At 45.3% G+C, this 14,513-nt stretch overlaps 1 protein-coding gene across 1 annotated transcript; it reads left to right on the forward strand.

Moving 5' to 3' along the window:
• Nucleotides 1–231: 231 nt before the first annotated feature.
• Nucleotides 232–14,257, forward strand: LOC141133884 (sodium/potassium-transporting ATPase subunit beta-2-like). Its single transcript, XM_073623484.1, has 7 exons — nt 232–391; nt 1,255–1,383; nt 6,844–6,945; nt 8,875–9,068; nt 9,406–9,477; nt 12,456–12,557; nt 13,011–14,257. The coding sequence occupies exons 1-7, from the start codon at nt 280–282 to the stop codon at nt 13,170–13,172; spliced, it is 873 nt and encodes a 290-aa protein (XP_073479585.1). The 5' UTR covers nt 232–279; the 3' UTR covers nt 13,173–14,257.
• The last annotated feature ends 256 nt before the right edge of the window (nt 14,258–14,513 follow it).

Genomic DNA, 14,513 nt, shown 5'->3' on the forward strand with positions numbered 1-14,513 from the left:
AATATAATGGAGGAGAGGAGGATACATTGTATAATAATATAATGGAGGAGAGGAGGATAGTCATGAGATATAGAGAAGAACAGAAGGTGATAAATGAGAAGAGGACTCTATGGAGGTGGGGGTGGGGGGTGGGGGGGTGACCCATAATACCAGTCTAACACCTCCGCCCAGGTGAGGGAGGGCAGACTATGAATATTAATGAGGGGGGCGTGTCCCAAGAAAGGATTATAAGTCAGGTGCGGTGCCAGGATCAGAAGCAGAACAAACAGGTCCGGCAAGATGGCAGCTCTCACCATGAACAGGTCCTGGAAAAAGGTCTTCGATGAGTTTAAGGAGTTTATGTGGAACCCCAAGACTCGGGAATTTATGGGACGCACCGGTAGCAGTTGGGGTAAGAGAAGGGGGATGAGGGGAATCTATGGGGAGGGGGGCCCCATAATATAGAAGGGGCAATAGGGACAACAGAGGGTGGGACCCCCATCTACAACATCCTTCTGTCCTATCACTCTTATTATTTGTATAATATACTGATATCCTCCTCTACTGAACCCCACATCACCGTTCAGGGGGATCCTCCTCTACATCACCCCACATCACCGTTCGGGGATCCTCCTCTACAGCACCCCACATCACAGTTCAGGGGGATCCTCCTCTACATCACCCCACATCACAGTTCAGGGGGATCCTCCTCTACATCACCCCACATCACAGTTCAGGGGGATCCTCCTCTACATCACCCCACATCACAGTTCAGGGGGATCCTCCTCTACAGCACCCCACATCACAGTTCAGGGGGATCCTCCTCTACATCACCCCACATCACAGTTCAGGGGGATCCTCCTCTACAGCACCCCACATCACAGTTCAGGGGGATCCTCCTCTACAGCACCCCACATCACAGTTCAGGGGATCCTCCTCTACAGCACCCCACATCACAGTTCAGGGGGATCCTCCTCTACAGCACCCCGCATCACAGTTCAGGGGATCCTCCTCTACAGCACCCCACATCACAGTTCAGGGGGATCCTCCTCTACAGCACCCCACATCACAGTTCAGGAGATCCTCCTCTACAGCACCCCACATCACAGTTCAGGGGATCCTCCTCTACAACACCCCACATCACAGTTCAGGGGGATCCTCCTCTACAGCACCCCACATCACAGTTCGGTGGAGCTCTTCCCCCTTGTTATTAGTGAGGTGCTGCTCCATATCCAATGAGACAAGATGAATGTGATTGCTCCTTTGTTCCCCCAGCGCTGATCATCATCTTCTATTTGGTGTTCTATGCCGTCCTCTCGGGAATCTTCGCTCTCTGTTTGTATGTGATGCTGCAGACCATCGATCATAATTATCCGAAATATGAAGATCGACTGTCATATCCAGGTAAGGGAAACTCCCCCCCCCCCAATGCTCCTCATCCTTTTCCCGTGGGGGTTGCCTCTATTTCCAATCCATAGCCGGTGGCCATTGAAAGCTCTCTTCGGTCCTGCTATTCAGACCCCTTCACATAGTCCTCATCCTCAGAAACCATCAAAGGTGGCTGGAGAAGGACATTGTGTTCCACCATAGCACCTCACTGAGAAACCATAAGTGGGCAGGTCACTGTGAATCTTCGGTCTTTAAGGAGAACATGGTGGAGTTGGCAAACCATCAGTCTTTGGGGAGAATATGGTGGGAAAGGCACACCGTTAGTCTGTGGGGAAGTCATTGTGAATCATCGCTCTTCGGGGAAGATTTGATGGAGTAGTCAGTCTTTGGGAAGGTCATTGTGAATTGTCAGTCTTTGGGGAGAACATGGTGGAGTAGTCGGACCATTAGTCTGTGAAGAGGTCGTTGTGAATCATTGGTCTTTGGGGAAAACTTGATGGAGTATTCAGATCATCAGTATTTGGGGAGGTCATTGTAAATCATCAGCCTTTGGGAAAAACATGGTTGAGTAATCGGACCATCAGTCTGTGGGGAGGCCATTGTGTCTTTGGGGAGAACATGGCGGAGTAGACAAACCATCAGTCTGTGGGGAGGTCGTTGTGAATCATCAGTTTTTGGGGAAAAAATGGTGTAGGCAAACCGTCGGTCTTTGGGGAAAACATAGTGGAGTAGGCAAACCGTCAGTCTTTGGGGTAAACATGGTGGAGTAGGCAAACCGTCAGTATTTGGGATAAACATGGTGAAGTAGGCAAACCGTCAGTCTTTGGGGTAAACATAGTGGAGTAGGCAAACCGTCAGTCTTAGGGGTAAACATGGTGGAGTAGGCAAACCGTCAGTCTTTGGGGTAAACATGGTGGAGTAGGCAAACCATCAGTCTTTGGGGTAAACATGGTGGAGTAGGCAAACCATTAGTCTTTGGGGTAAACATGGTGGAGTAGGCAAACCGTCAGTCTTTGGGGTAAACATGGTGGAGTAGGCAAACCGTCAGTCTTTGGGGTAAACATTGTGGAGTAGGCAAACCTTCAGTCTTTGGGGTAAACATGGTGGAGTAGGCAAACCGTCAGTCTTTGGGGTAAACATGGTGGAGTAGGCAAACCGTCAGTCTTTGGGGTAAACATGGTGGAGTAGGCAAACCGTCAGTCTTTGGGGTAAACATGGTGGAGTAGGCAAACCGTCAGTCTTTGGGGTAAACATGGTGGAGTAGGCAAACCATTAGTCTTTGGGGTAAACATGGTGGAGTAGGCAAACCGTCAGTCTTTGGGGTAAACATGGTGGAGTAGGCAAACCGTCAGTCTTTGGGGTAAACATTGTGGAGTAGGCAAACCTTCAGTCTTTGGGGTAAACATGGTGGAGTAGGCAAACCGTCAGTCTTTGGGGTAAACATGGTGGAGTAGGCAAACCGTTAGTCTTTGGGGTAAACATGGTGGAGTAGGCAAACCGTCAGTCTTTGGGGTAAACATGGTGGAGTAGGCAAACCGTTAGTCTTTGGGGTAAACATGGTGGAGTAGGCAAACCGTCAGTCTTTGGGGTAAACATGGTGGAGTAGGCAAACCGTTAGTCTTTGGGGTAAACATGGTGGAGTAGGCAAACCGTCAGTCTTTGGGGTAAACATGGTGGAGTAGGCAAACCGTCAGTCTTTGGGGTAAACATGGTGGAGTAGGCAAACCGTTAGTCTTTGGGGTAAACATGGTGGAGTAGGCAAACCGTTAGTCTTTGGGGTAAACATGGTGGAGTAGGCAAACCGTCAGTCTTTGGGGTAAACATGGTGGAGTAGGCAAACCGTCAGTCTTTGGGGTAAACATGGTGGAGTAGGCAAACCGTTAGTCTTTGGGGTAAACATGGTGGAGTAGGCAAACCGTTAGTCTTTGGGGTAAACATGGTGGAGTAGGCAAACCGTCAGTCTTTGGGGTAAACATGGTGAAGTAGGCAAACCGTTAGTCTTTGGGGTAAACATGGTGGAGTAGGCAAACCGTTAGTCTTTGGGGTAAACATGGTGGAGTAGGCAAACCGTCAGTCTTTGGGGTAAACATGGTGGAGTAGGCAAACCGTTAGTCTTTGGGGTAAACATGGTGGAGTAGGCAAACCGTCAGTCTTTGGGGTAAACATGGTGGAGTAGGCAAACCGTTAGTCTTTGGGGTAAACATGGTGGAGTAGGCAAACCATCAGTCTTTGGGGTAAACATGGTGGAGTAGGCAAACCGTCAGTCTTTGGGGTAAACATGGTGGAGTAGGCAAACCATCAGTCTTTGGGGTAAACATGGTGGAGTAGGCAAACCGTTAGTCTTTGGGGTAAACATGGTGGAGTAGGCAAACCGTCAGTATTTGGGATAAACATGGTGAAGTAGGCATACCATCAGTCTGTGGGGAGGTCATTGTGAATCATCAGTCTTTTGGGAGAACATGGTGGAGTAGGCAAACCGTCAGTCTTTGGGGAAAACATGGTAGAGTGGGCAAACCGTCAGTCTTTGGGGAAAACATGGTGGAGTGGGTGAGCTGTTAACATTTGAGAGAAAAAGGATGGAGAGGGGAAGCTGTCAGTCTTTGCAGAAGTCATGGTGAAGTGGGCAGGCTGGTAATTGTTTTCTGGAGAACATGGTGGAGAGGGGGGCTGTCAGTCATTGGGGAGAACATGGTGGAGTAGACCATCAGTCAGTCTGTGGGGAGGTCATGATGCATTGGGGTAACCATCAGTCTGACTTTGTGGCAGTGTTAATTTTGACGTCAGATTTGGATTTAGTTTTAGTCGCAGTCTTTTGACTAAAATGCCATTTTAGTTTTAGTCATATTTTAGTCATTTGAATTGTTTTAGTTTTAGTTGACTAAAATTTAATGGGTTTAGGTAAATTGTAATGCATTATTGAAGCATTTCTCTAGAATTGCCAAACTCATGATAGACTCCTTGAGTTACAATATAATAAAATGTTATCATTTCCGGTATGAAGGGTTAAACACGTACTACAGACACAGATTTAGTCATTGTGATATATAACATCTTTATAAATAAAGTTTCACAAACAAAATGATTGCTTTTTGACAAACAGAAGTGCAACTTTAAAATATATTTTTTTTTTAAATGTAAACAATTGGCTGTAATGCCAACATTAAATATTAAGAAAAAAATAAGAAAAACCTTTTTTCTTAATTTTTTTTCTTTTCAGCAGCCTAGATGCCCCCTACTGATTCTAATGTGGTATTGCAATACATGTTTAAACTTTAATGTGCTATTATTATAGTCTGGGGATGGAAATTTAGATGGAGATTTAGAAAAGGCCAGCAGAGGGCACCAAAGAGTGTGAATGAGTGTAATGTGTGGAACTGCATAGGAAAGGGAAAGAGTTGGTGGGAGCCCGCATCTCTCAGCCAATACAGCTTGCAGATAGAGTCAGGGGGGCAGGGGCTTTAACAGACAAGCAGAGCTGCAAAGGAGGTCTTGGTGCAGTCGGTGGGGAGGTCTTGGTGCAGTTGGTGGGTGAACTGGCAGTCTTTGTGGAGAACATGGTGGAGTAGATGATTTGTCAGTCTTTGGGGAGTTCATGGTGCACTGGGGGAACCATCAGTCTTTGGGGGAGAGGGGGAGTTGTCACTCATCATTGGGGAGAACATGGTGGAGTAGACAATCCGTCAGTCTGGGGTGAGATCATGGTGCACTGGGGGAACCATCAGTCTTTGAGGGAGAGGGGGAGTGTCAGTCTTTGGGGGAGAGGGGGAGTTGTCAGTCTTTGGGGGAGAGGTGGAACTCTCAGTCTTTGGGGGAGAGGGGGAACTCTCAGTCTTTGGGGGAGAGGGGGAGCTCTTGGTCATTGGGGGAGAGGGGGAGCTCTCAGTCATTGGGGGAGAGGGGGAACCATTAGTCTTTGGGGGAGAAGGCAAGCTCTCAGTCATTGGGGAGAACATGGTGGAGTAGACGATCCGTCAGTCTGTGGGGAGTTCATGGTGCACTGGGGGAACCATCAGTCTTTGGGGGAGAGGGGGAGTTGTCAGTCATTAGGGAGAACATGGTGGAGTAGATGATCCATCAGTCGTGGGGAGGTCATTGTGCACTGGGGGAACCTTCTTTTTTTGATGGAGAGGGGGAGTTGTCAGTCATTGGGGGAGAGGGCAAGCTCTAAGTCATTGGGAGAGAGGGGGAGTTGTCAGTCTTTGGGGGAGAGGGGGAACTCTCAGTCTTTGGGGGAGAGGGGGAGTTGTCACGCATTGGGGAGAACATGGTGGAGTAGACGATCCGTCAGTCTGGGGTGAGATCATGGTGCACTGGGGGAACCATCAGTCTTTGGGGGAGAGGGGGAGTTGTCACTCATTGGGGAGAACATGGTGGAGTAGACGATCCGTCAGTCTGGGGTGAGATCATGGTGCACTGGGGGAACCATCAGTCTTTGGGGGAGAGGGGGAGTTGTCACTCATTGGGGAGAACATGGTGGAGTAGACGATCCGTCAGTCTGGGGTGAGATCATGGTGCACTGGGGGAACCATCAGTCTTTGGGGGAGAGGGGGAGCTGTCACTCATTGGGGAGAACATGGTGGAGTAGACGATCCGTCAGTCTGGGGTGAGATCATGATGCACTGGGGGAACCATCAGTCTTTGGGGGAGAGGGGGAGTTGTCAGTCTTTGGGGGAGAGGGGGAACTCTCAGTCTTTGGGGGAGAGGGGGAGCTCTTGGTCATTGGGGGAGAGGGGGAGCTCTCAGTCATTGCAGGAGAGGGGGAACCATCAGTCTTTGGGGGAGAAGGCAAGCTCTCAGTCATTGGGGAGAACATGGTGGAGTAGACGATCCGTCAGTCTGTGGGGAGTTCATGGTGCACTGGGGGAACCATCAGTCTTTGGGGGAGAGGGGGAGTTGTCAGTCATTAGGGAGAACATGGTGGAGTAGATGATCCGTCAGTCGTGGGGAGGTCATTGTGCACTGGGGGAACCTCCATTTTTTTGATGGAGAGGGGGAGTTGTCAGTCTTTGGGGGATAGGACAAGCTCTAAGTCATTGGGGAGAAGGGGAGCTTTCAGTCATTGGGCAGAACATGGTGGAGTAGACGATCCTCCGTCAGTCTGTGGGGAGGTCATGGTGCACTGGGGGAACCATCAGTCTTTGAGGGAGAGGAGGAGTTGTGAGTCATTTTAAGGTTGAACTGGATGGACTTGTGTCTTTTTTCAACCTGACTAACTATGTAACTATGTAACTATGGTGAGAATGTGGTGGAGTAGACAGTCAATCTGTGGGGAGGTCATAATGCACTGGGACATCGGTCTTTGGGGAGAACATGGTGTAGAGGGGGAGTTGTCAGTCATTGGGGGAAAGGGGGAGCTCTCAGTCATCGGGGGGAGGGGGAGCTCTCAGTCATTGAAGAAAATATTTTTATAACAGGAGTTGGCATACCATCTGAACATTTTTCTTGTATTCATATCTGCGACCTCTCTCCTTGCAGGGTTAATGATCAGACCCAACATACCATCCCTACAGATCACGTTTAATAGACAAAACACTACCTGGCAGCCGTATGTTGACGGCATCAATACTGCACTGCAAGGTGAGTCCACAAAGATCTCTCATACATTCATCTGTTTCCTTCCACCACCTACCACTGATATGTATTGCCCTCTAGCACCCAAAGGTCTGTCACCCATCCCCAGGTCCATCTGTCATCCAATATCTCCCCAGAACCTTCAAATCATATCTATCTCCACCATCACCCCACATGTCTGTCCCCTGTCCTTGTTTCATCCAATGTCTCACACACCTCCCAGTATCATCCAGTGCATTCCAATATCTTCTGAAAATGTCTGTTCTCTTACCATTCCTAATAACCACCATCCTCATATCAGATCATTGATCTCCCTCCGTCCTTTTTATCCAATATTTTATCAGTTGCTCCTTAGCATCAGCCATCCTCCACATCTCTCAACATTATCTAAACCAACCCATGACATCTGACCTCTCCCATCATTGGTTATCACCAACCTCACACCGCTCTCCAGACACCTGATCTCCAACCCTCTGTCCACCCTCAATCCATGACATCTGACCTCTCTCATCTTTGGTTCTCACTGACCTCACATCACTCTTTAGACACCTGCTCTCCAATTCTCTGTCCAACCTCAACCTCAACCCTTGGCATATGACCTCTCTCATCATTGGTTATCACCGACCTCACACCACTCTCCAGACACCTGATTTCCAACCCTCTGTCCAACCTCAACCCATGACATCTGACCTCTCTCATCATTGATTATGACCTACTTCACACCACTGTACACACACCCAATTTCCAACCCTCTACCCAACCTCAGCCCATGACATCTAACCCCTCTCATGATTGGTTATCACCTACCTCACACCACTCTCCAGACACCTGATCTCCAACCCTCTGTCCAACCAACCCATGACATCTGACCTCTCTCATAATTGATTATCACCTACTTCATACCGCTGTACACATGCCTGATTTCCAACCCTCTGTCCAACCTCAACCCATGACATCTGACCTCTCTCATTATTGGTTATCACCAACCTCACACCACTCTCCAGCCACCTGATCTCCAACCCTCTGTCCAACCTCAACCCATGACATCTGACCTCTCTCATCATTGGTCATCACCAACCTCACACCACTCTCCAGACACCTAATCTCCAACCCTCTGCTCAACCTCAACCCATGACATCTGACCTCTCTCGCCATTGGTTATCGCCTACATCACACCACTCCCCAGACGCCTGATCTCCAACACTCTGTCCAACCTCAAGCCATGACATCTGACCTCTCTCATAATTGATTATCACCTACTTCACACCGTTGTACACATGCCTTATTTCCAACCCTCTACCCAACCTCAGGCCATGACATCTGACCCCTCTCATCATTGGTTATCACTGACCTCACACCGCTCTCCAGACATTTGATCTCCAACCCTCTGTCCAACCTCAACCCCAACCCATGACATCTGACCTCTCTCATCATTGGTTATCACCAACCTCACACCACTCTCCAGACACCTGATCTCCAACCCTCTGCCCAACCCCAACCCATGACATCTGACCTCTCTCGCCATTGGTTATCACTTACATCACACCACTCTCCAGCCGCCTGATCTCCAACCCCCTGTCCAGCCTCAACCCATGACATCTGGCCTCTCTCATCATTGGTTATCACCGACCTCACACCACTCTCCAGACACCTGATATGCAATCCTCTGTCCAACACACACTGTGCCCAACCTCTGTCCATATTACCTACCTCTTATACTGAGGTCCTCCATCCATCCTTCCACATCATCTACATCCAGCTCCATCCCCCTTCCCTAAGAGGCATCTTCCTCTTATTGCCCCCCTAACATGCATATCCCTGGGCCCTCCATCTGCTGACATCACCATGATATTTCTTGAAAGTCTAGGTCAAATCAAATGTACCATCTTTCTGAAGAACCTTCCTGCTGTGACACTATCGCCTTCTCTCCTGCAGATTATAACCAATCCACCCAGCAGCAAAGGGGCATCGACTGCACATTTCAAGGCTACTTCAGACAGGACAACATTACCACCCCCAAGCAGGCTTGTCAGTTCACACGGGACCTGCTGGGTAACTGCTCTGGGCTGGATGATACCACCTATGGATATGCCAATGGAACGCCATGTGTGCTCATCAAAATGAACCGGGTGAGGCATCTGGGGGGGATTTACTATATATGAAACCACCCTCAAATCTCTACACCAATTAATCTCCATCTCTGTACATTACCCTCCATCTCCATACATTATCCTCCACTTCTGCATGTTACCTCCATCTCTATAAGTGACCCTCCATCTCTCTGTATATTACCCCCTCTCTATGTTACCCTCCATCTCTCTGTATGTTACCCCATATCTCTATGTTACCCTCCATCTCTCTGTATGTTAATATTTTACCCCTCCTCTTAATCTTATCCCGTTCCTCTATGCGTTAGCCCCCTAACAGCAGATTGTTGGTGCTCATCATTCTTCTCCATTACGGCAGGTGATACATTTCTTACCAGAACTCATCCCGAAGTTCTCCAACAGCTCCATCACCATCAGCTGTACCGGCAAGGTGAGTACATGGTGGGCTCACTGAGGTCTGTTATCTCTCTTTATTCTCCCCAGAAGCTAAAACTCACTGTAAATGGGACCGTGAGAGGTGGAGCCTATAGGGGGCACCATAGGCTCCTCATATATACACCCATAGCCAACCCTTCCATGACATAAGGTCATAAAGACTGCACATCCCTATTATATAGAATACGAGTACATCTGTGGTGGACATACACAGTATATCTGGGTAAAGATGGAGCCTATGGAAGATATAGACAAAGAGCAACCCTACAAAGACATCTCCAGACCTGAACATACTTTTATATCATTCCCAGTATAGAAAATATACATCCATGTGATATATGTGTATATACAGTGCCTTGAAAAAGTATTCATACCCCTTGAAATTCTCCACATTTTGTTACAACCAAAAACATAAATGTATTTTATTGGGATTTTATGTGATAGACCAACACAAAGTGTCACATAATTGTGAAGTGGAAGAAAATGATAAATGATACAAATAAATATGTGAAAAGTGTGGGGGGGGGGGGCATTTGTATGGCGCCCCCCGGAGTCAATACTTTGTAGAACCCCCTTTCTCTACAAGTCTTTTTGGGGATGTCTCTACCAGCTTTGCACATCTAGAGAGGACATTTCTGCCCATTCTTCTTTGTAAAATATCTCAAGCTCTGTCAGATTGGATGGAGAGCGTCTGTGAACAGCAATTTTCAAGTCTTGCCACAGATTCTCAATGTGATTTAGGTCTGGACTGTGACTGGGCCATTCTAACACATGAATATGCTTTGATCTAAACCATTCCATTGTAGCTCTGGCTGGATGTTTCGGGTCGTTGTCCTGCTGGAAGGTGAACCTCCGCCCCGGTCTCAAGTCTTTTGTAGACTCTAACAGGTTTTCTTCTAAGATTGTCCTGTATTTGTCTCCATCCATCTTCCCATCAACTCTGACCAGCTTCCCTGTCCCTGCTGAAGAAAACCATCCCCACCACATGATGCTGCCACCACCATGTTTCACGGTGGGGATGGTGTGTTCAGGGTGATGTGCAGTGTTAGTTTTCCCCACACATAGCGTTTTACTTTTAGGCCAAAAAGTTACATTTTGGTCTCCTCTGACCAGATCACCTTCTTATGATATGTATGATATGTATGATATATGATATGTATGATATGTGTGATATATGATATGTATGATATATGATGTGTATGATATGTATGATTTATGATATGTATGATATGTGATATGTATGATATATGATATGTATGATATGTATGATATATGATATGTATGATATGTATGATTTATGATATGTATGATATATGATATGTATGATATATGATATGTATGATATATGATATGTATGATATGTATGATTTATGATACATATGATATGTATGATATGTGATATGTATGATATATGATATGTATGATATGTATGATACATGATATGTATGATATATGATATGTATGATATATGATATGTATGATTTATGATATGTATGATATATGATATGTATGATATGTATGATATATGATATGTATGATATGTGATATGTATGATATGTGATATGTATGATATGTATGATATATGATATGTATGATATGTATGATATATGATATGTATGATATGTATGATTTATGATACATATGATATGTATGATATGTGATATGTATGATATATGATATGTATGATATGTATGATTTATGATACATATGATATGTATGATATGTGATATGTATGATATGTGATATGTATGATATGTGAGATGTATGATATATGATACGTATGATATATGATACGTATGATATGTGATGTGTATGATATGTGATATGTATGATATATGATATGTATGATATGTGATATGTATGATATGTATGATATATGATATGTATGATATGTGATATGTATGATATATGATATGTATGATATGTGATATGTATGATATATGATACGTATGATATATGATACGTATGATATGTGATACGTATGATATGTGATATGTATGATATATGATATGTATGATATGTGATATGTATGATATGTATGATATATGATATGTATGATATGTATGATATATGATATGTATGATATGTGATATGTATGATATATGATATGTATGATATGTGATATGTATGATATATGATACGTATGATATATGATACGTATGATATATGATACGTATGATATGTGATACGTATGATATGTGATACGTATGATATGTGATATGTATGATATGTGATATGTATGATATGTGATACGTATGATATGTGATACGTATGATATGTGATATGTATGATATGTGATATGTATGATATGTGATATGTATGATATGCGATATGTGATATGTATGATATGTGATATGTATGATATATGATACGTATGATATGTGATACGTATGATATGTGATATGTATGATATATGATATGTATGATATGTATGATATGTGATATATGATATGTATGATATGTGATATGTATGATATATGATATGTATGATATGTGATACGTATGATATGTGATATGTATGATATGTGATATGTATGATATGCGATATGTATGATGTATGATATGTGATATGTATGATATGTGATATGTATGATATGTGATACGTATGATATATGATATGTATGATATATGATATGTATGATATATGATATGTATGATATGTGATACGTATGATATATGATATGTATGATATATGATATGTATGATATATGATATGTATGATATATGATACGTATGATATATGATATGTATGATATGTGATATGTATGATATGTGATATGTATGATATGTGATACGTATGATATATGATATGTATGATACATGATATGTATGATATGTGATACGTATGATATATGATATGTATGATATATGATATGTATGATATATGATATGTATCATACTGTATATGATATGCATGATAGGAATAGATGGATATTATCACCGCGGTAACTGACATCTCTCTCCCCTTTCCAGAACGACAATCTCTTGGGCAGCAGAGTCTACTTCCCCAGCACCAACCAGAACATGGGCAGCATTGACCTCAAGTACTACCCCTACTATGGGCAATGGGCACAGGTAAGGACCTCCAGCAGGGTGCCGGGGGGGCAGAACACCAAACCTTACCCCGGGTACAGGGCAGTGTGAACTTCCAGGAATGGCATTGTACAGTCTATTGGTCCATCCATGTATTACCCCCTCTATAGAAACTGGGCACAGGTAAGGACCCGGGTATAGGGCAGTGTTAACATCTGGGGATGGGACTGTAGAGTCCATTGGGTCCATCCATGTACTGCCACTACTATGGGCAACAGGCACAGGTAAGAACCTCCTGCTGGGTACCAGAGGGGGCAGAACACCAAAACTTACCCCAGGTATAGGGTAGTGTGAACATCTGAGGATATGATTGTGCAGTCTGTTGGGTCCACCCACTCTTCTATAATGTGAATTGTCTCATATTTTGCCCCAGTCCAATGTGGAATTGAAATCCCCATCAGATGGTCACTTACTCTGCTCTCCCCTCTTCTGCAGCCAAACTACACCCAGCCTTTCGTGGCGGTGCAATTCCTGAACCTGACACAAAACATGGACCATAACGTGCAATGCTTGGTGAACGCCGGCAACATCGTCAACGACAACGACCGGGACAAATTCCAGGGACGAGTGTACTTCACGCTGCGGTCTAACTCCTAGAGAGAAATCCCGAGAGAAGACCATCTGATCCCTCACCGTAGACTGACAGAGCCAGAAATGGCCAAAAGTCTGGAAGATATTACTGCCTCTTTCCACCCTGCTCAGACGTCTGCCTACATGGACCTGGAAAGAACAAGACTCCGAGTAATATCCCTCCAGAAACGTCAACCAAAAATCATCTACATAACTACCACCACCCCCATACAACTGCCATTGTCCCTAACCAGATAGCCTTCATACAACTACCACCACCCCCATACAACTGCCATTGTCCCTAACCAGATAGCCTTCATACAACTACCACCACCCCCCATACAACTGCCATTGTCCCTAACCAGAAAGCCTTCATACAACTACCACCATCCCCCCATGAAGGACAATCTGGACAATTACCACTATAGCCAGAAAAAAGTGTCCAGACAACTGCCACTGCCCCCTCAAAGTGTACATAGAAGTTCCACTGTCCCCACAAAGTGTCCAGAGAACTGCCACTGTCCCCTAAGTGTCCAGAGAACTGCCACTGTCCCCTCAAAGTGTCCAGAGAACTGCCACTGCCCCTCAAAATGTACATAGAAGTTCCACTGTCCCCACAAAGTGTCCAGAGAACTGCCACTGTCCCCTCAAAGTGTCCAGAGAACTGCCACTGTCCCCTCAAAGTGTCCAGAGAACTGCCACTGCCCCTCAAAATGTACATAGAAGTTCCACTGTCCCCACAAAGTGTCCAGAGAACTGCCACTGTCCCCTCAAAGTGTCCAGAGAACTGCCACTGCCCCTCAAAATGTACATAGAAGTTCCACTGTCCCCTCAAAGTGTCCAGAGAACTGCCACTGTCCCCTCAGTGTCCAGACAACTGTCACTGTCCCCACAAAGTGTACATAGAAGTGCTGATGTTACAGAAAGAATGTTGAACTGTTTTTTTGAGTTTTCAATTTTTACTAAATGTTTTCAAAAATATAAATCTGTTCCCCTCCCCCCCACACTGCGCCCTTGTACTGTATATAACGATGTGTATATAATATATTTAATGTGAAGTGATTCTGGCCGCTCCGGCCCGCGTACATCAATAAAAAGTCGGTGAATTTCTACTCCGTCTCATTTCATGGTATGTCGGGGGAATTAGCAGAGCAATAGGGTACTGAGATGTGATTGGGGGTCAATGATGATCTTCTCTGAGTGGGTGAATGTTACATTAAAATGACTCACTGGGGCCCCGGGCCCCCACCACACTCAACCATAGTGGGGAGTAAGGGGGTGACCATTGCCGTGCTTCTTTCCACTTCCCTGGCTTCTTCAGGCTCCGACACTTTCTGTTTAAGGACCAGAACAAGCCTACAGTCCCTG

The sequence above is a fragment of the Aquarana catesbeiana genome, linkage group LG03 (assembly GCF_042186555.1).
Source record: "Aquarana catesbeiana isolate 2022-GZ linkage group LG03, ASM4218655v1, whole genome shotgun sequence".
NCBI classification, from domain to species: Eukaryota; Metazoa; Chordata; class Amphibia; order Anura; family Ranidae; genus Aquarana; species Aquarana catesbeiana.